Source organism: Antedon mediterranea, chromosome 6, assembly GCF_964355755.1.
Source record: "Antedon mediterranea chromosome 6, ecAntMedi1.1, whole genome shotgun sequence".
Classification (NCBI taxonomy): domain Eukaryota; kingdom Metazoa; phylum Echinodermata; class Crinoidea; order Comatulida; family Antedonidae; genus Antedon; species Antedon mediterranea.
Window position 1 is genome coordinate 7,558,539 of NC_092675.1, and position 20,520 is coordinate 7,579,058.

At 33.7% G+C, this 20,520-nt stretch overlaps 2 protein-coding genes and 1 pseudogene across 2 annotated transcripts; 1 reads left to right on the forward strand and 2 right to left on the reverse strand.

Annotated features, from left to right (window-relative positions):
- The first annotated feature begins 264 nt into the window (after nucleotides 1–264).
- On the forward strand, nucleotides 265–17,099 carry LOC140051124 (endosomal/lysosomal proton channel TMEM175-like). Its single transcript, XM_072096244.1, has 13 exons — nucleotides 265–340; nucleotides 824–922; nucleotides 1,726–1,780; nucleotides 2,051–2,157; nucleotides 2,407–2,444; nucleotides 3,451–3,495; nucleotides 4,993–5,055; nucleotides 11,760–11,863; nucleotides 12,000–12,080; nucleotides 13,093–13,153; nucleotides 14,201–14,260; nucleotides 14,977–15,064; nucleotides 16,206–17,099. Exons 1-13 carry the CDS (start codon nucleotides 280–282, stop codon nucleotides 16,223–16,225), a joined length of 882 nt encoding a protein of 293 aa, XP_071952345.1. The 5' UTR covers nucleotides 265–279; the 3' UTR covers nucleotides 16,226–17,099.
- Nucleotides 2,708–2,828, reverse strand: LOC140053102 (5S ribosomal RNA; annotated as a pseudogene).
- A 357-nt stretch (nucleotides 17,100–17,456) lies between the features above and the next one.
- On the reverse strand, nucleotides 17,457–20,212 carry LOC140051126 (uncharacterized). Its single transcript, XM_072096245.1, has 5 exons — nucleotides 19,860–20,212; nucleotides 19,150–19,369; nucleotides 18,737–18,816; nucleotides 18,379–18,481; nucleotides 17,457–18,092 (listed from the first exon to the last, which is right to left on the reverse strand). The coding sequence occupies exons 1-5, from the start codon at nucleotides 19,870–19,872 to the stop codon at nucleotides 17,870–17,872; spliced, it is 639 nt and encodes a 212-aa protein (XP_071952346.1). The 5' UTR covers nucleotides 19,873–20,212; the 3' UTR covers nucleotides 17,457–17,869.
- Between the last annotated feature and the right edge of the window lie 308 nt (nucleotides 20,213–20,520).

Genomic DNA, 20,520 nt, shown 5'->3' on the forward strand with positions numbered 1-20,520 from the left:
AAGAACTAAGAGCAAAGCACTTGTCCACACGTCTGTACCAAAGATAGTGTAAACGATCACTATCGGGAAAACATGGCCATTTTAAAGCAATTTATATCTTGAGATTCAATTTCCGTATATTCACACTTTCTCGTTAGCTTGTTTTCACACATGGTAGGCCTACTGTAATATGAAATTATACGGTATGGTAATATATTAATTGATTATTTAGAGAAGATGCAATAACTTCTACTATAATAATTGTTGTTCTACATATAGGCATGGGTATTCCTCGTTCTGATGCTGTTCTGTGGATTCATCGCTGACTTCATTATAGGTTTATGTATCGGTTGTAGAAAATGTAAGTCATCTTATTCTAATTCACTGTGCTGTATCTGAAACGTCCGTAATACAGCATCTTACTGTGTATCACATGGTGTATCATGAATGATGGGAGTATAGTGTCGATATGATACAGGTGTCGTATGTGAAACAATGTACAGTATCACAAAATTTGCCTTTTGTTTACTGGACAAATTTAGATAAAGTAACGATAATTGGCTAAAAACAATCCCCATGGATTTATTCGCGAAAACAGTCGATTTTTATTTCATCTAATTTTATTTCTGTTGACATATTTACTCCGTATATCTGTAATGCATAACATCAGCAGAAATTCATACATAATTCACTGTAGCCTACTTTAAGTAGATTGTGGATTCATAGCTGTTATTATTTTGTTCAGATATCATTAATTTCATACTACTGTACGTTTCTCGGATGTTGATTTTTTGTTCGTGTAATTTACAAAGAAGCCTAAAACTGTTTACTTTTGATGTTTTAGTTGAAGGACGAGATGACGAGGAGTCTAGGTTTAAATCATGTTTGTCTTATCTGATGGATAAACGCATCCGTGAACATCTCCCAAGTGAACGCGTACACAGTGAGTATAGCAACTTTATTAGGGACATGTATACGTTTTGTGAAAGGGAGGGGGCGGGGTATCCGTTTAGTAGTAGACCACATAACGAAACCCTAGACTCCTCCCCTTCCAGTCTGTTTTTATTGTTAGTTCACCAGCCAGTTGCCGTTTCGATTGTTGTTCAAAAATACGAGCTCATGTATTATACGTATGAAAAGCCATTGTTTTACTAATTTCGGTCTAGAACTTAGACTAACCGAAACCCATGAAAAGAAAGCAAATTGTACATAACGTTACCACATCTCATAGAATAATACCAGGTATACTACTTTGAATGTTATGGATATTCTCATAGTTTCGACTAGTTGTAATGTGGCGTTACGTAATATTTAGTTGTAGGTTTACGTTTTCACTTCTCGCATTCAATATATTACGTATGAAATTTAACCAAGTGTGTGCTATACTTTCTTTACTCTGATATACGTATTATTTTGAACACTGCCCTCTCTATAGAAAACTTTCCAAACTTATTCATAATCCCTTACCGTGCTGCAGTATTACTGCTTTTATCAGTCCATGGAGGAAATTCCTCCATGCTCAGCAGTCTAGGCAATTGAAAATTTCCTTAACATAATGTTGTTTACCCCCCTCCCGCCCCCCCACCCAATTTGTTAATTTTCATTCAACAGCGGAAGCCCGTAAATATAATTTAATGCATTTTAAGTAACAGACAAAAACAACAATTTAAAGCTTTAACCTTTATTAATTTTAGATTTAATCATGGCGGCTCATCTTAGATTTACTAATTTTCATTCTTATTTCAGACTTTTCTGACGGTGTTTTTGCCATAGTGGCAACTCTAATTATCCTTGATGTCACGTGAGTTATTTTTTAAATTGTACTATTAATTATTGGCAGTAGCAGCATAGGCCTGTTTGTACAGTGTTAGTGTAAAATGTAAAAGGAAATGTTAGATAGGCCTATAAACGTAAGAAGCACGTGTACGGCAGTATTTCTCATAGGAGCATTGACTAGAACATATCTCTCTGTACAAACGTTTTCCTTTCAAACATGCGTACAGTCGTATGGCTTTGTCGGTATCGCCAATGTGTTCTCTTCGTCTACTGCATTTTATTTTCTCCACTGTAGTACTGCCGTTGTGCCAAATTCTGAAACTTTACAAGTTGACCTGAGGACAACACTGAAGGACGACTCGGAGCTACTACTATCATACGCAGCCACTTACATAACAATAGGTAGGTTAATTAGTCATCAGATAAACATCATTTTGTTTAAATTAAAGATTTTGAAATAAACAAAAAATATTAATGAACTTACTTGCGTGTAGGCTTACCATTTTGCAATATTGTAAATGTTTAATCAGGTTCTATAGTTAATTCAGTAGGCCTATTATGTGTGGTGCAATGCATTTATTTTCTGTTCTACCAGATGGCCTACACGGCAAACATAACGCATAAAGCTAATTTTCTCTATTCAACTTTCAGGAATGATTTGGTATGTACATTACACCATCTTTAACCATGTAAGTCCTTTTATTTTATTTTATTTTTTTATTTTTATTTTATTTTATTCAATCGAAACCAACAGCGATAATTACCGCCACTAACAGGTTTGATACAAACAAAGCCAGGAGAGTTTAAAGCACCTTGATTGGTCCTGACATTGATCAAGGGCTTCTCTCGTCCAGTGCCCACCTTGACCAGAAGTCTGAGGCAGATACTAGATGCAGGGGCTGCCATAAGAGTCAGCAGTGCTGATTTCAAATGCCTAACGGGACCCCAGCTCCGTATACAGCACCCGCTATTCCCAGATGGTCTCCCATCTAAGCTCTAACAACCAGGCCCAACGTTGCTTAACTTCGGTGATCTGACGAGAACCGGTGTTTCAACGTGGTAAAGCCGTAGTTAAGCTTGGTTCCCACTAGCGACGCAACGTTAAGCGTGGTTCCCACTAGCGACGCAACGTAACGCAATCTACGCAACGTAAGAAAATGCCCTTCTAATAATTGTGTTTGCCCCCTACGATGTTTGCAGCACTAGTGCATCGTCGGTTCCCACTTGTGATTACGCAATATAACACTTTGCGTCGATACGTCGCTGCGTTACGTTGCGTTCTAGTGGGAACCACGCTTAATGCAATCTACGCAACGTAAGAACATGCCCTTCCAATCATTGTGTTTGCCCCCGCCTGCGTGAAATCAAACCTGCGATTTTTGCAGCACTATTGCGTCGTCGGTTTCCACTTGTGATTACGCAATGCAGCACCTTGCGTCGATATGTCGGTGCGTTGCGTTCTAGTGAGAATCACGCTTAACTATGTAATTTATAGGTCCTTACACAATAGATATTAAAACCCCTATTAATGGGAAACATTCATGACCCAACAACAACGTACTTACTTGTCCCCAAATGAGGTTTTTTTTAAAAACTATTATGCAAAAAAACTACCTCCTGATTGCGGATTGTATAAGTTGTCAATTAGGCTTCTACGATCTTTGGAATAATGTTTATTTCATCATTCATTTTCAGTTAGTGGTGGCGGTTTCTCGTGCAATGAATATGTTCAATAAGTTGGTAAGATTTATTATGATTTAATGTTATAGAAATAGAGAATGTTATGTTATACTGATTGTGGGACGCAAACAGAAATAAGGAAGACCTTTGACGGACATCATGACGATAGTGACGAGGATCGTTCCTTGATGAGATAACAAAGATATACTAAACGCTGCACTAAGACGTAATAATACCAAATTTCTCGTCACGATGTACAACCACAAAAATCTTCCCTTTTTTCTCCTTTTCTAAAAGTCCATGCTGATTTTTTTCTTGGCTTGGCTATAAATTTAATGTGAACTTGAATACATTTTTTTATTTTTTTTATTACACCTTATTTATAGAGGGTGACCCTAAACAGTGTATGCTGACAATGAAGGGGCCCTCTTGATGAGTGAAAGTGGACGTACTAGGTTCTTTAAAGTGCACATGAATCAGATGTGAACACTGGACCCACGGTTTATAGTCCTTATCCGAGAAGACTCGTTCTACCACCAGAACGATGGAGCGAGTGAGGCTCGAACCCTTGCCGATGTTAATATGGCAAGGTATTACGGTGCCACTGTCTTAACCGCTTGGCCATTCACCGGAGAGTAAAGTCTCCACGGTTTCACACAGGAACTATACTGATTATCAAACTACCCCCTCAATTTAAATGACGACCATTACATAAAATACATGATGTAATAAAACTATGCTTTTCCAGGGCGGAAAAGATTGGCAGCAACAATAACAGACACGCGAGCGGCAAAAATTGGTTCAGTTGGACCTAACGCAAAGACGGAAGCGCAGCAAGTAATTTGACCAATCACGACTCGTACGCTCCATTGCGTCGTCGTGATTGATCAGATTAATTGCGTTGTGCTTACGTCGTCGTTTACGTCGCGTCCTATAGTGCAAACCAAGCTTGATTGTTTATGACGCGCCACATGACTACGCAGCTTTCCAGTCGAAAAGTCATTAAACAATCACCGAGGGCATGCGCAGACTGACTCGTGAAGAGGGCTAATGATTGATATATTTATGGTGATGGTTAGTTTGCTTATAAAGATGGAAGAAAATAGTAGAATGTTTATGAATAATGATAATAATGCAAATAAAATAGAATGAGCAAAAAATGCTAATTATCGTAATTTTTAGGTTGAAAAATGAGCTTTTTAACCTCCTGTACCTATATTAAATCGGTTATATAATCGCTTAAAACTAGTTAATACCAAATATAACAAATGAAGCGGAATGTTCGTGTGGGAGTGCGAAAACCCTAAACTGTGAAATAACTCAAATTAGGGCCGAGTATGATTTATGGTCTTTGAGATAATTGATCTGTATGCATTAATTACTATTGATACTGGTATTTCAGGTATTGTACGGTGTAATAATAGGACGTGAGAAAGTTTCACGCCAATAAAAAAAAAACATACTTGTTATCTATATAAATCCATGGAGGTAATAACTCCATAATTGATCTATATTTAAAATAATATATAACATATCTAATTGTTTGGTTATTTTCAGACACTGCTGTGCGTTGGAGTGTACCCGTTTAATTTCAAACTCATCTCTCTTTATAGTAAAAGTGTAAGTCATTTTACAATTCATTTGTAGCTTTCGATTTGCGATGACCTACGACCTAGGTCAGGTCGGGGGTCAGGTAAATCAATATGTGGTCGGTCGTCGCCTTGGCATAGAAACCATCAAATCTGTGTCGAGGTGGGGAACAAGGATTCACGTCACAATGTCCCTGCTGATGCGCACAATGAATTAACATGACGTAGTTTGGTCATCGGTCATTGGTTAAAAAAAAAAAACCGAAAGAAGCTCCCTATTATTATTTTTATATAAAAATCCCAGCCCTTTCTCTTTCTATTTAGCGAAATCGATCATACTGCATGCCTACTTTACAATAACTCTGTAATGTGTATATAACTAGTGTGAAATAGTGCTGATGTGAAATCATTTCATTCAATTTCGTGACGTCATTATTTAATTACGTAAGCAATTTGCAAACAACTTGCCCCTCTCTGCAGCGTATACAATATACAAGTTTAGATATAGGAATAGTGAATGTTTAGAATGAGTTGATTGCTGGGGATGTTTAGAATAATGTACGAACTCACTCAATTCAACGAATTAAAAAAAAAATTACTGTTCAATTGAATTAATAGCATGTAGAAGACTAATATGCCATGCAAACATTCGGTGGGGCAGAGCAGTTTAAAACAAGGTGACCGTGCAATAGTAGTAGTTGAAATGGGAGAAAATAATGCACGACACGTGTGCGATACCAGCGAATCAAGTCAACACTTGACATGTGGGTTAAACTAGCAGTATATTACATTTAATGGCCTCTCTATAATATGCATAAAATATTTCTAATACGTTCACTATTCCATGTATTGTCTAGAAGGAATTCGGTGAGCATAGGAACAAAAAAGGAATACAAATAATTCCATTCCTTGAGTTTCGATTTAAGTATTGTATTATATTGGTTATGTTCACGACTCATTGAAGACATTACAGTGTTGTTTATGTCGTAAGGTGTGGAATTTTTAACTTTAACTATCGGATTTATAAAAGTATTTTTTCGTAAGCAATTTGCAAACAACTTGCCCCTCTCTGCAGCGTATACAATATACAAGTTTAGATATAGGAATAGTGAATGTTTAGAATGAGTTGATTGCTGGGGATGTTTAGAATAATGTACGAACTCACTCAATTCAACGAATTAAAAAAAAAATTACTGTTCAATTGAATTAATAGCATGTAGAAGACTAATATGCCATGCAAACATTCGGTGGGGCAGAGCAGTTTAAAACAAGGTGACCGTGCAATAGTAGTAGTTGAAATGGGAGAAAATAATGCACGACACGTGTGCGATACCAACGAATCAAGTCAACACTTGACATGTGGGTTAAACTAGCAGTATATTACATTTAATGGCCTCTCTATAATATGCATAAAATATTTCTAATACGTTCACTATTCCATGTATTGTCTAGAAGGAATTCGGTGAGCATAGGAACAAAAAAGGAATACAAATAATTCCATTCCTTGAGTTTCGATTTAAGTATTGTATTATATTGGTTATGTTCACGACTCATTGAAGACATTACAGTGTTGTTTATGTCGTAAGGTGTGGAATTTTTAACTTTAACTATCGGATTTATAAAAGTATTTTTTCGGGAAATACCCTTTAATTTCAATAAAATATTATAGCCTAATATATTTGATAAATTCAAGGAATTTGCTAGAATAAATAAATAGGCTTAAAATAACATAAAAAGCAAAACCATTAAATGAGTTGAGTCAACTTGTTTATCTATAGTAAAACCCGGTTATGTACAAATAAGTGTGTGTACAAGTTAACGGTACGTATAGGATAAAGTGTGCCCATAAAATTATTCAGGGGGACTCGTGCCCACCGCCCTGTTTAGTATTAAATCATAATGATTTTATTCTATAGCGCCACCACAACGTACAAATCGAGTAATGAATATCTATCCAGGTAATATACTTACAACGTTGTGTGATATACTGCCATCAACGGTACGATATCATAATTTTCTTTTGGAGTTTCAAAAAATGTGCATGGAAGTGTAAAATTACTCTTCCCTGTATGCATTAGGCCTATTTTATCTAACTTTCAATTCCAACGATGTGACGTAAATATTGCGCAATCTTGTTTTACTTCATCGTCATCATGGTGACTTTAATTTTAATAAAGTTTTACTTTACAACAAAAATAGAAATGATAATCTTGTTCAAATTAAACAAAAAGCAAAAATGAATTTTTAGAATACCTGCAATGGTTCACATACCCACGTGATTTTTTTTTTGTCACAAAAAGACTAGATATGCGTTTTTTTATTTCATTATACCGTGTGAAACCGGAAATATAGAGGCCCATGTTAGTAGAAGGTAAACCGGGAATTCAGAGAATTAAAAATAGTTAGGTATACATAAGGCCTCCGTCGTCCACTATAGAGTGACACAGACGTTGGAAATTACGAGATTAGTAATAAGTCCTAGTTCTGAGGAATGTCATAATAGGTCAATACAGCCAGTATACATTATACATTATTTACATTGTGTTAAAAGCAATGACAATTTTCTTCAACCTAAAGAAAGCAATATTTGCTAACATTCCAGAGCTGGAGTGACAAACAAAACCTACTCATGAATAGACACCCGACCAGCACACGCTCTATTCTTCGCCTGAACGTGCAATATCCCTTGGGCCTAGGAACACAACAGATTGACAAACATAGGCCTACAGTTAGAAAGGTTGCACTTTCAAACATAAGTCTCCAAAAAAGAAAGCTATATCAAAAGACGTATAAGCGGTGAATAATTCCACCATTTTAAAACGAAACACAACGCATATTTTCAGTGCCGGATCCAGGGATGTCTCAACCGTCACAAAAAAAAAAATCTGTTTTGAAATATAATCGAATTTCGTTTATGATTGAAAATGTTCATCTGGTTTGAAGATACGTTATTATAAAATTCTATTATAAAATTTCGTTCAATTTGCAAAAATGTATTCAATTTTGAAAGTTTCCTAATGGATGATAATGATCGCATTCATTGCTTACACATAAAAGAATACTTAAAAATCGTGTTATGACATGATACAGATCATTGGTTAAGCATTTAAAATGAATGATAGATAGGCCTAAATATTAACCTATTCATAAAGTAATATATAGGATTGTTATAAAAGCTTGGTTCCCACTAGAACGTAACGCAAGGACGTAAACGCAACGCAAGCGTTTTAACCAATGACAAGCGAAGTTATAGACAGTTAGCAATCACAAGCGAATAAGCCATCGCTTGTGATTAGTCAATTCACTTGCGTTGCGTTACGTCCTTGTGTTGCGTCGCTAGTGGGAACCACGCTTAAGATTAGAACCTATTATTTAAATATAGAACTGACCGATCACAAACTATATCTGAGCCACCAGCTTGAAACTTTCGGTTTATTTTTGTTCAGTTTTCACAAAGGGAGCTTAACATTTATTGGAAACTATATAAAATGTTAGCTACCCATATTTTACTTCGAATTTGATTAAAAATGATAGTTTTGATGATCTGGGCTTTGTCACTTGTTCATCGTTATTATTTGGTTATTGTATCGAAATGGAGTTGTGGCTTGGTGGTTATTATGCTTGGATTGGAGTTGTGGCTTGTTGGTTATGATGCTTGGCTACCAATTCAAGGGTCCTGGGTTCAAGTCCTGTCATATGTCAGGACAAATTACAACTCCACTCCCAAAGACTTGTATCAAGACTTTGTTTTAAAGAGCATCTTGTGTATGTTTGTCTTGTGAACAAGATTGCCAACTTTAAGGAGGATAGTGAATAAATGAAAAGGAATGTTATCCTTTGCAATTTTTCTAAATATATAATCAAACAATTAGGTGATATTGTTATGAATGTGACGTAACATCACATGTACATCAAACGTGAATGCAATTTAGGCGTACTGCAAATTGTTAGCCCCACTATGAACACTACCACATCCCCGCAATTGATAAACCTTATTGGAAGCCATTTTAATTAATGTGTATAATGTACACGGTATTTTTTTATCGGGTTGCTAATTCATATAATAATGTAGTTCAAATGTTTCCTTACATCGAAATTTTTAGTTGTAATAATTCTGTCTTTAATGTCATCTTTAATAATATATAAATGTGTTTATTTTCCTTGTCCTTTTTATTTAAAACAAATGTATATTTTATGGCGATCCTGTAGGCCTATTTGTATTTTTCTTGATACACTGTTGGATCTTGAATAAATAAATAAAAAGTAATAAATTTGTATAGATATAAATGAATTTAACCGTCATCATGATTTAACATTTTGTTAATGGATTTCTCATAGTTTGTAGTGTGATGTGCCTAAATATGGTAGTGATATCCCCAAATATGGTACTGATAATGACATCATTGTGTCCTTATATGGGCACATCACATTTTTATCACATAAAGTTTGATAGTATAGACAGAGGTATTCATTCATTTACATCTTTCTTAAAATTCTTCCTTCTTTTTCTTTCTAAATTTCTCTCGTTACTGATCCTATTTCCTTATTGTTATTATATCATTTATAGTTTATTGCCTGTAAAAATTGTTTAATAATTAGTAAAATAATTGTCGTCAAACATAAAAAAAAAAAATCTAGCTTTTATTTATAATATAATCATTAATACAATAAAACAAAATAATTATTGAATCTATGTTTGAAATTTGGTGAATAATGACAGGTCACCATCCAAGTCCACGCCTTAATAATTTCTATTTAAGATTCATAAAAAACTTAATCTCTAATTATTTCGGCATTTGAGCAGGAGTTAACGTTTCCGCTAGCCTTTCTTGTCAATGTTTACGCCGAATTAACTTCGTATTAACTTAGTAGCTTAATAATTCTCTCGAGAATTTTATAAATTTCTTTGCTATAGAATAATAAATCAATTAGGGTAATAAGGTAGTTAGGCAATTTGAATATTTTGTAGTTATTTATATGAAAGAAATGGTGTGAGAAAGACGATGATCGGTTAAGTCAACGATTGCTCAACCACAACATAACCTTTTAACACCGTTTTTGTTATTATTGCTTTCTTTCAATTGTATATATATTATAGCACTTAATTGAATACTTTAAAACTTTTATCCGAATTATAAGTTATGTTATCATTGCTTGAAGATACATGCAACGTTATTTAGTATTGATTACATTTCTTTTGATAATCAGCCTATTGGAAATTATTAACATTATATCATTTTGCTTGGTTGCAGAATGTATAACAAGATTTGCCATTCCGTATTTTCTCTCATCCGAATATTAATTTAATGAACAACACAATATAAATATTTATTTTATATATATAAATGCTATGTTTAAGTTTGCCCTCTAGTTACAGTTGTCTATCTAATTTGAGTGAATAATATAAAAACCCTCTTGGCAACGGAAGAAATGGGTTTTAGGAGACTTTACTATACTTAATTTCCGAAAATTCTATAGTTATGAGGCCCGAATAAATTGATTTTATTGTGTGTAAAGAATGGTTTAATTTCCGTTAGTAATACACTTTTAAGCCCAAATGATGAATAAGATGAGATATGTTACGAATGTTAGCCCACGCACACCAGTTTGTTTTTGTATGGAACGCCAAATTGTATTGGATAACGCATAGAGTGTTCTATGAGAAGTAAGATTCTTTGTCAAGCCACCTCCTAATATAAAGATGAGAAGAGGAAACCAGAGAAAGAGAAAACCAGGGAAATAGAAAACCAAGGAAATAGGAAACCATGGAAAGAGGAAACCAGGGAAAGAGGAAATCAGGGAAAGAGAAAACCAGGGAAAGAGGCAACCAAATGGTTCTTTTGCATCGGCTGTGATTGAATCGGGGGCATGGTACAACGGTGGTCTGCACAGATCACAACCAACACCTTTGTTGTCCACCAGCATTCTTTATGTTACCTATGTACACGAGTTATATCCTCAAGGGAACTCTGGCGGCATATCAAGTGTAGAAATGAATTGTCATTATTTTTACCGCAGCTTAAGTGACATTGTTATACAGGAAATGCCGATAGTTCTGATTGTCACTTGTGTTCTATAGGCTTGATCCATGACATTTCAATAGTGTACTGTGGGATTGAACAATGGCGGATTTTAATGGTGCTTTATATATTGCATTCCAAAGAATTAACATGTCTGGGCTTTTATAAAAGTGCAAAAAATTTAACCTGCTACTGATCAGGCCATACGATAACTAATTGATAATTATGATAATTATGATAATTAAGATTGAAAAGATTAATATTCATGAAAAGAGTGATCATGAAAAGAGTGAGATTGAAATATCATTCTTTCCTTTTGTTTATCGACGATACACAACGTCAAAAACTGTTGCCACTTTCTCAAATCTCTTTCCACTTTCTTAGCGTTTAAGGAGGCTATGGTCTTGCTATGGTATCATTATTAGTTCATTCAACATTTATATTTTAAAAGAAAGTAATAAACAATAATATGAGAATGCAAATTAAGTATATAAACAAAAATAAGGAGACTAACAGACTAACTTTATCAGTTAAAATGTGACCCTACTCAAAGTTAGTTCTCGCTTGGACGCAAGGCGCAACGTGATTGGTCAATTTACTTGCGGTACGCGTAGATCCATGTGTTGCGTTCAAGTGAAACTAAGGTTGATACTCACAACCAACATTCGCAGTAGTTTTTATTAAAACTTTATATTATTTCTTTATATATTTAAAGACGTTTGAAAGGAATGAAAATGTAGCAGTTCAAATAAGCTGTCTTTTACTATTTATCTCAACGGTGTCATTACTTGGTACGTGGGGAGTTGCACATTTAAATGGGTAAGTGGTTGGTGCAGCTATTGCGGTTTATATACATCTGCCCTTTTAATTGAAAATATCAATACAAAATAATTAAATCCAGCAAGCGCCCACGGTTTTAAATAGTTCGCTTTAAAAGTGTTCTCGTTATTTTTAGATGTGCTCGTAAGTTACAAGAAAATCAAAAGTTTTTCTTCACCCGTACACTTATTATTCTCTCCATATATCCAGTTGTAAGGTAAGTTAAAAGAAAATGGAGAATGTTATCTCCATGTCATAATTTGTATAGTATCCCACATTTAACCGAATATTGTGTAAAATAATGATATGAAATTCATTGGTCTTTAGTGGCATTGCTTGCACGAAAATACACATCCATTCCAGGCCATAGATTCTGGATCTGGCCCAGTACCAAGAACCATAGCCATTTGGACACATCACACTTTTTTGTCACATAAAGTTGATAGTGTAGACAAGCCTTTAGGCCCATTAATAATAACTAAAATTTATTTGAAAACGCCTTCCATGCAGTATGTAAAGTATGTACAAAATATTTAAAAAAGTACAGGTAATACAGTTAAGAAGCTTGTCTTTAGAATTTGTTGTGAATGTGCTTCAAAGTAAAACATTAAATCTAGGCCTATAATAATAGAAAACAAGTTGATCGCTCAGGGCCGTACGCGGGGGATTGAGATTGTGTGGGTTTGTGATTCGTGGTGCCAAAACCACTGAAAGTATTGGGCGTTGTATGTACCGAGGCCACTCATTATTTTTAATGTCCCTTTTTCATTGACGCAACAATAAAAACAAAAAATTGAAATTAATGTTTGACTGAAAGATGTATTGTCCCCAAACAACATGACAAATGAAGATTAATTAAATAGGTTATTTTGTAGTTTTAATATAAAGTTAATCCCTTCCGTAAAAAAAAAATAAATAATGTTTTCTCAAAGAAGATGACAAAATAAATGATTAAATTCAACCAAAAACCCATTTGTATGAAAGCCAATTTGACTATTTTTTTGCTTTAAATTGCTTTTTTTTTCGATTCAATTTTTGTTCAAAGTGGATAACTTTCATGTGACATTAAAATGGCATATTTAACGACAAAAAAATGTTTTTTTCAAGAAGACAATGTATTTTTAATGATAATTTCCGTTATGTTAATTAATTCAAATGTTGGAGAAAACTTCACGCTCTTTGAAAGCTACATTGAAATGGAATTGTTTATATAAATATCTATGTTACAGTTTATTAACATTTCTGTGCGGATTCAAAGCTGGGACCTTCGATGCTGTTACATTTGAAATCGTAAGTGTGACTCATGTTCCATCTTTTTGTATAAATCTAGTACACATTTAAATTAATTATATATTGAATCAATTTATATTGTATGCGTCATTTGAAAGGTACAATTGTATTATGCATACAGCATATATTTTTGATCATATAATCGTTTATTTGTTATGTACGACTTTCTAATGTTCTGGCATAAAATAACATTAAGGATTGAGTTTGACTTAGCACTTAAAAATAATAATTAAGGACACTTAAATCGTAGTTACAGGTTTTATGTAAATAAAGATACTAAAATCGAGAATACATTAATGTAATAAGGTCACAAATCACAAATAATAACTCATAGTAAAATACGTAGTGGGAATCGCATTTGAAATTATATTTGAAGTTAAATGTATGTATATTTAACACACTGGAGGCTACTCAAAATAATAATACAGTAATAACATTATGGCACCGTTTTCATTTACGAAATTATGTACAGTAAATTAAGCAGTTCACTAAAATTTCTTAAAACTATAGGTGTAAAACGTTAATGTTTTTATTTTGTTTATTTTATTATTATTGAGCTTTCGTACGACCTAACCTTGGTGAGTGAGAAAGCACACACTCAAAACCCCACCCCGCTCCACCCCACCCCATGTCCGCACAATGAATTTCTGATTACTGTCACTTCGTAACGAATCGAAAGCTCTCTATTTTCATAATATACAATTCGTAAACAGGTAATTCATAACACGCAATTAGGTTTATAATTATATATTTATCAGTAATTCAACTTATGTTTCTAAGTATCTGCAATATATTAAATATGAGACAAAATAATCCTTTACCGATGTTGCAAATAAAATAAAATTATACAGTGCATGTATAGAATAATAGTTCATGATAAATAACATATGACCTGTTGAATGATAATTTATTCGTTCTGTAGCAAATTTTCATTTTTTCATATTTTCCTTTTTTCATATATTTATACAGAACTCCTAAAATTAAAAGTATGGAGTGAAATACAATATTTGTATGAATGATTGATTTCAAATTAATGTTTTGTTTTAGATTCAAGTCTGTCTTCCCGTAGTTTTTCTCTTAATGCGATTTTTTCTTGATCGATATCACGTAAGTAACTAGTCAATTCTAGTAACTGGTCAATTGTAGTATAGCCTAGGTTGAATTCATTCAAATGATATTCCATATTAAGAGTAAATTGGTTGATGCTATAAAATAAAGAGAGTCTTATACCTTTTGCTAGAGATTGTAAAATACTGGTCCCTGTATGTGTATAGTCACAAATTGAGTACGGCGTCTTATAAAAAATATTCACCAACATTATGTTTAGCTTTCATACTTAGGGTCATGGTGTAGTTTACACAGGGAGAGTAAGGGTGGAAATCCCACCCATTCTTCCACATTCCCCTTTGCGCCTAACATAAATAAACAATGTGTTGTATTAGGCCTAGCTCTCTAATTTACGTTTCTTTAAAAAAAAATCGATTATAAATGGTAGGTTAAAAAAGGTTAAACATTTTATAATATAGGGTGAAGCACCCCCATCCTACTATAATCCGCCCTCTATAGACATTTAACTTGCAATCATTTATCATCATCACTTTATATCAGGAGTTCAAAGTAGGCGAGACAGGTCACAAGTACCTTTTTATTTATACTATGATTATCATCAGGAATGAGGGTACGTTTATTGTAAATACATAATAGAAAAACAACACTTAAGAAAGAACGACTCAATTATGGAGTCGAAACGTCGTTCTTTTTTAAGCGTTATTTTTCTATTATGTATTATCATCAGGGTTTTATAAAATCAATACTTTTAATAGAAACACCGACAGGTACAAAGTTCAGATGAAGCACAACATGTGAAACAAAAAGAAGACTTCCCCGCAGTGCCATCTTCCAGTATAGAATGTGAGTACAGACACAATGCTACCGGAAACTATAATGTGACAATACAATAGAATTTACCTTTCGATAATAAAGTATAATACATAGACCATGAAAAGAGTGTAGACAGATCCAAATTACGGTCAACCAACTCTAAACACAAAAGACGAAATAACAAGGCAAGTGTGAACGTGATGAAGTGTTGATATTGATATTAATAGCACTACAATGATAGAAATTGACTGTGAAAAATTTGTCAGTCCTATTTCTGGTATAGTTAAGATCCATGCTTGAGGCTATGTTAGGCACCGGTTTATTTCACAGTTACCTTTTACAATCTAAAATTAGAGTTTATGAATATACGATTAATTGTAGTGTATACATTTGAATGCCTCCTTGGCGACACCCCTACTCGGCGACACCCCTACTCGGCGACACCCCTACTCGGCGACACCCCTACTCATGGACATCTCTATTAAGGGGTCACTTTCCCATGAAACAAGTTAGTGACAATGTTTTACCACCGGCAAACCCCTATCAGACGACACTTCTATTAAGGGGACATTAATCTGTTGGGTCTGTAGTTCAATCTACACATAATATTTCTTTTCCAAGATAGTTTAGACTGATATGAAACATCTTGACGAATGTGGGAGAGATGACCTCTAATTAGCAGCGAGTGCATTGAACACGAAATTTAGACTTTATATTTTCATTTCACCTGTCCATCAATATCCTTCAATTCAAAGCTGTAATTTTATGATTTTAATTTGACGTCATACCGTACAACATGGAAATACCAAATCGTTATACAAAAAAAAACCTTCCGAATAACAATTATTTACTTAGCACCGCAATCAGCGATGTTTAATAATGCAATCAACTTTTATTCCCACGAAATGGTAACAATCGCGACATAAAAGCACTATCCACTCTAACGCTCTCTCGCACATGACCGGTCACCTGATTTTACCCATAAAAATAATGGTAAAATTTGTATGATGACATTTTTAAAAACCTCAAGGGCGAACCTCTTCATTCCATTATTATATGTTTTTATTATGATTATATATTATTCAAGAAATTGATGTGAATTATTCAATTATAAATATAATCTTTTTAATTCATGTGTTGTCATGAACGTTATTCCTTTTTTCTTCTTCAGCTGAAATGACAAATATGTAGGCTAGATGGTTGCAGTTGAATCATCACCTAGCAGACTATTTTTGTGCTTTTGCAACGCAGTAACATTATAACAACATTGGCAGAAACAGAAACCTTCAGACAGCCGATCATCCCTGATTTTTATCTCCCAGTGTGTGATTTTATAGACCGTATCAAAACTTCCAAAATGTTTGTACTGTGGCCTACAAGTGTCACAGCAAAACCTTCAAACATCGTGGCAAAATTTCAAGTGCCACGGCAACATTTTAACAAATTTCTTCGCAAAAAGCCACGGCAAAGTTTCAAATGTGTTGCCACTTACAGGTCACCGTATGTATGTTCTCAATATAACATTATTATCTGATGCAAAAGTAGTCACGGCAAAACTTTCAAAATGCCACTGCAAAATGGTTTAAAATTTCGCCGCAAAACTTTTGAAATGCCACGGCAATATGAATTCAAAGTTGTTATCGTGTCGGCACTTAAAGGCCACCGTATGTTTGTTCTCAATACAACGTTATGAAGGTTTGCTGCATTGACACAGGCCACCATAGTAATATTTTTTTTACTGCAGTACAACATTACTACTGAAGCAAACATAAGCCAACCTTTTGTTGATTTTTGTTTTCATTATTTTTTGCTGTCGTCATGCTGCAAGTTTCTGCTTTTTAATTCAGTTGCAAGAAAGATTACGATGTGCATGATTTAAATAGATTACGGTAATTTTCGGTGGTGTAAAGTTTCGTTTTGACGCGGATATACAAATAATATTTTCGCTGATTTTTCTTGTACATCATAATGCAAAGAATGTTTACAAATATTTTTATCCAAAATAATAAAATACAAAACGAAACTTTTAAAAGAATAGAGAGGTATTTATTTATTACAACTATATATTTATTACATACATTTTTTTAGATTTCATGTTGGATTTGTTCTTTAGTTCTAGGCTTAGGAGTATGTAAAGCCTATTATTTTTTAACAGTACTTTACTGGAATGGAGCATATTGGATTTTCAGGCCCTTGTATATAACTTTTTTAACTATGGTTTGCAGCAATCCCCTCCGGTCATAATAATAATAATATTAATAATAATACAAGTGCTCAAATACAAGTGTGAGCAATTATAACAAATATAACTGATTTCTAACATCAGTGCAGAAATTGTTTATTATTTTCTTTCTCCACTTTTGGCCTAGGCTATATTTAATTTTTTTTTAAATAGGGTTTTTTTTCTTCAAATAAATGCTTCAGTCTCGTTGAAAAACAAATTTTAATTATTTTTATACTTCTAATTTATTCATGCATGAAAATGAATAATATAAATATTTTAAATAAAATGTTTAAAAAAATGTATTCTATTTTCTATGTTTTGTCTCGTGTATCGACCTAAATTTAGTTTTTCTTTAATAGAATATAATAATATAGGCCTAATAATGATATAAACAGATACAATGAAGCCTGCATAAACACAAAACACGATCGATCGTAAAGATTGAAATATGTCATCATTGGCCTATTCTTCACAAATATCTGTTTACCCTGCACTACTATAATAAATAAGTTAAATTGCACTATTCGAAAATAATTATTTAGCTTGGAAATTTCTCATACGTTCGTTGATTCTAAAGCGTTTTCAACGATGCAGAAACAATCGTACCCGTGTCATACTTGCGTTGGCATACTGGGTGAGTGCATACCTGGAGCATATATAGACCTACGGGGAGCATACACAGGCCTACGGGGAGCATAAATAGGTCTACGTGGTGCATGCTTACTGGTTGTAGGCCTACTCGACGCCCTCTTTTCATCACTGGGAAGCATCTCAAAGACTACGTGACTTCTTTCAACTGTGCCAAGCTCTACTGTTCTATTTCGGATAGATTTTCTGTAAAATTAAAATAAAGAATAACGTTGTTATTAGTCACAGAGAAACACAGTTTTCGGGGTTTAGTAATAACATAGACCTATATCATAGGCTATAATTCTCTGGTTTCCCATGAATATTATTATGCCATTTTTGGTCCCATTTTATAAAAAAAAAATCACATTTTAGGTGCATTCACTTCAAAGATCAAATTTATACAATATACATAAATATTAAAAATAGGTCTACAACAATATAAATATAATTTGATAATTGGCCCATGCGTTTAATATTAAACAAGACTTACCTATATTTTAAATGGGCATAAACACCAAGAACAGTTATCAGGAGAGATGCAACGAAAATAATTCCAATAAAAACCATTGTTTTGTTAACATTCTGCAACGAATCTGTGGAAAGACAGTGTTGTGAGAGGGATTATACCTATAGCGTCATATTTGACGTGATACTCTGATGTCATTTTACGGCATTTGTCTAATAAACTGAACAAATTGTTGAGACCGAATATTTTAGTTGGGTATACAAAATACCAAAAGAAATGTATTAGCTACGAATGGGCAAGCCAATTCAATCAATGGGGTAGGGGTGGGGACTTTTAAAACAATTATAGTTTTACTCATCAACAGCTATACATTTGTACTCACCTAATGATTTAAAATGATTAAAATTATAGCCTGAAGCATCATACAACTCGCACTGTTTACCCGTATAATTGCTTAAACACCTTAAAAAAAAATGTTTAAAGTATTAACAACAACACATCGGTTAATCTGTCGGTCAAGAAACGTGTATATTAAACCTATTACCAAGAATATTAGAAAGTATTTATAGGAAGCTGCACTCTACACTATCAAAATAGTTTGACAAAAAAGTGTTATGTGCCCAAATCCTGTAGTGATATGACGTCATCGTCTATATGGTCACATCACATTTTTTTGTCACATAACGTTTGATAATGTAGACATAGCTTAACACTAATCAATTAATAACACATTAATATTTATACCGATACTACAATATACCTTATGAAGGTGGATCAGTAAAATATCATACTTACACGCAGTGTGCTAATCCATTAGTTTCGTAACATGAACCGTGAATGCATGTTATTAGGTTGTCCACACTGCAAAGACGACGGGCTGTCGTCGTCGTCGAGTTTAATACGCTTTCCGTCAGCTCCGTTACCGTTCCAATTTCTGTAAAGACATCGGTTCCAGTTGTCACCGTGTCCAATAATGTCGTTGTCGCATTCACCAGTGCTGTCGATACGGTTGCGGCTGTAATGAAACGGAAAATCATTTAATCTAAAGTCGGGTTCCCACACAGTCACGTATGACGGATCGACCCGAAATACCAATCAAAAGCTGGTTCCAACTAGTACACGTAACTTTCACAACCTCAAGAATGCACAGACTACTGAACAGAAATTTGAAAATGTCGAGTGACAAATCATCCTAACTACGTTTGTGATTGGTCCAAACTTGCAACATGCGTTGCGCGTACGTACAGCACTTTTTCTTAATTCTAGTAACTAGTTTGGTATGCCCGTCATACCTATGAGTATTATCGCTATGTGCTACATTATCAATTAATTAGTGCAGGTCGGCGAGGTCTATAAAATATATTTTAATTAGGCCTATATGATAATCTTTTTAAAACCTAATTATTGATAATTATGTTGGAATCATAAGTTCATAAATTACATAAAAAAAAGAATAATGAATTATTAAGAAGCCTAATTTTGATAATAATTAATGCATAACTTACTTATATTATTCATAATTCTTATGTTAAAATAAAACTCTGTAGTTCACTCAAATACAAATGGTTGCTGGTTACACATTAACTGCTTACTTCAAGTAATGCATGTTGACTGAAATCACCAATTATATATGTTAGGTTCCACGCATGTGCAAACGAACCTGACGTGTTTTCTAATTATAATAAAAAGTGTAGGCCCATATTTATATTTGGCATATTCGGTGTGGTATCAAGTGCAAATTAACTTGTGAAGTCCGGTTAAAAAACACAAAAGCAAATTTCAGAATCACAATAGGTGTAAAACAATAAATAAACATCTATTGTTTCCAATTTCAAAAAGAAAAAGTTGCTTGGGTGACACTGAAAGTGGGGAAGCCCACATGATTACGTCAATGTTAATTATGCATGACATCCACAATAGAGTAATTGTATATGTATGTTGGTAATAATAAGGGACTCTATATAACATGGGAGGGAAGGGAATAGTGTAATATGTTTTATACATTAGTCAGTGAATAAAACAATAACCCTCCTAAAATATAACACGATATAAAAATAAACATCTTTTATTTATTTATTTATTTATTTATTTTATATATTTAGGCAAATTGTTTTCATTGTATTCGCTCGCGTTGCGCTGAAAGAGGGAAATCCCACGAACGTCAAT

Coding starts and splice junctions, on each gene's coding strand:
- LOC140051124 (XM_072096244.1), top strand. CDS start 280: ATGCTGTTCTGTGGATTCATCGCTGACTTCATTATAGGTTTATGTATC. Junction 11,864..11,999: donor GGAGTTGCACATTTAAATGG/GTAAGTGGTTGG, acceptor CGTTATTTTTAG/ATGTGCTCGTAAGTTACAAG. Junction 12,081..13,092: donor TCCATATATCCAGTTGTAAG/GTAAGTTAAAAG, acceptor TCTATGTTACAG/TTTATTAACATTTCTGTGCG.
- LOC140051126 (XM_072096245.1), bottom strand. Junction 18,817..19,149: donor AATGGATTAGCACACTGCGT/GTAAGTATGATA, acceptor TTTTTTTTTAAG/GTGTTTAAGCAATTATACGG. Junction 18,482..18,736: donor TAATCATTTTAAATCATTAG/GTGAGTACAAAT, acceptor GTCTTTCCACAG/ATTCGTTGCAGAATGTTAAC.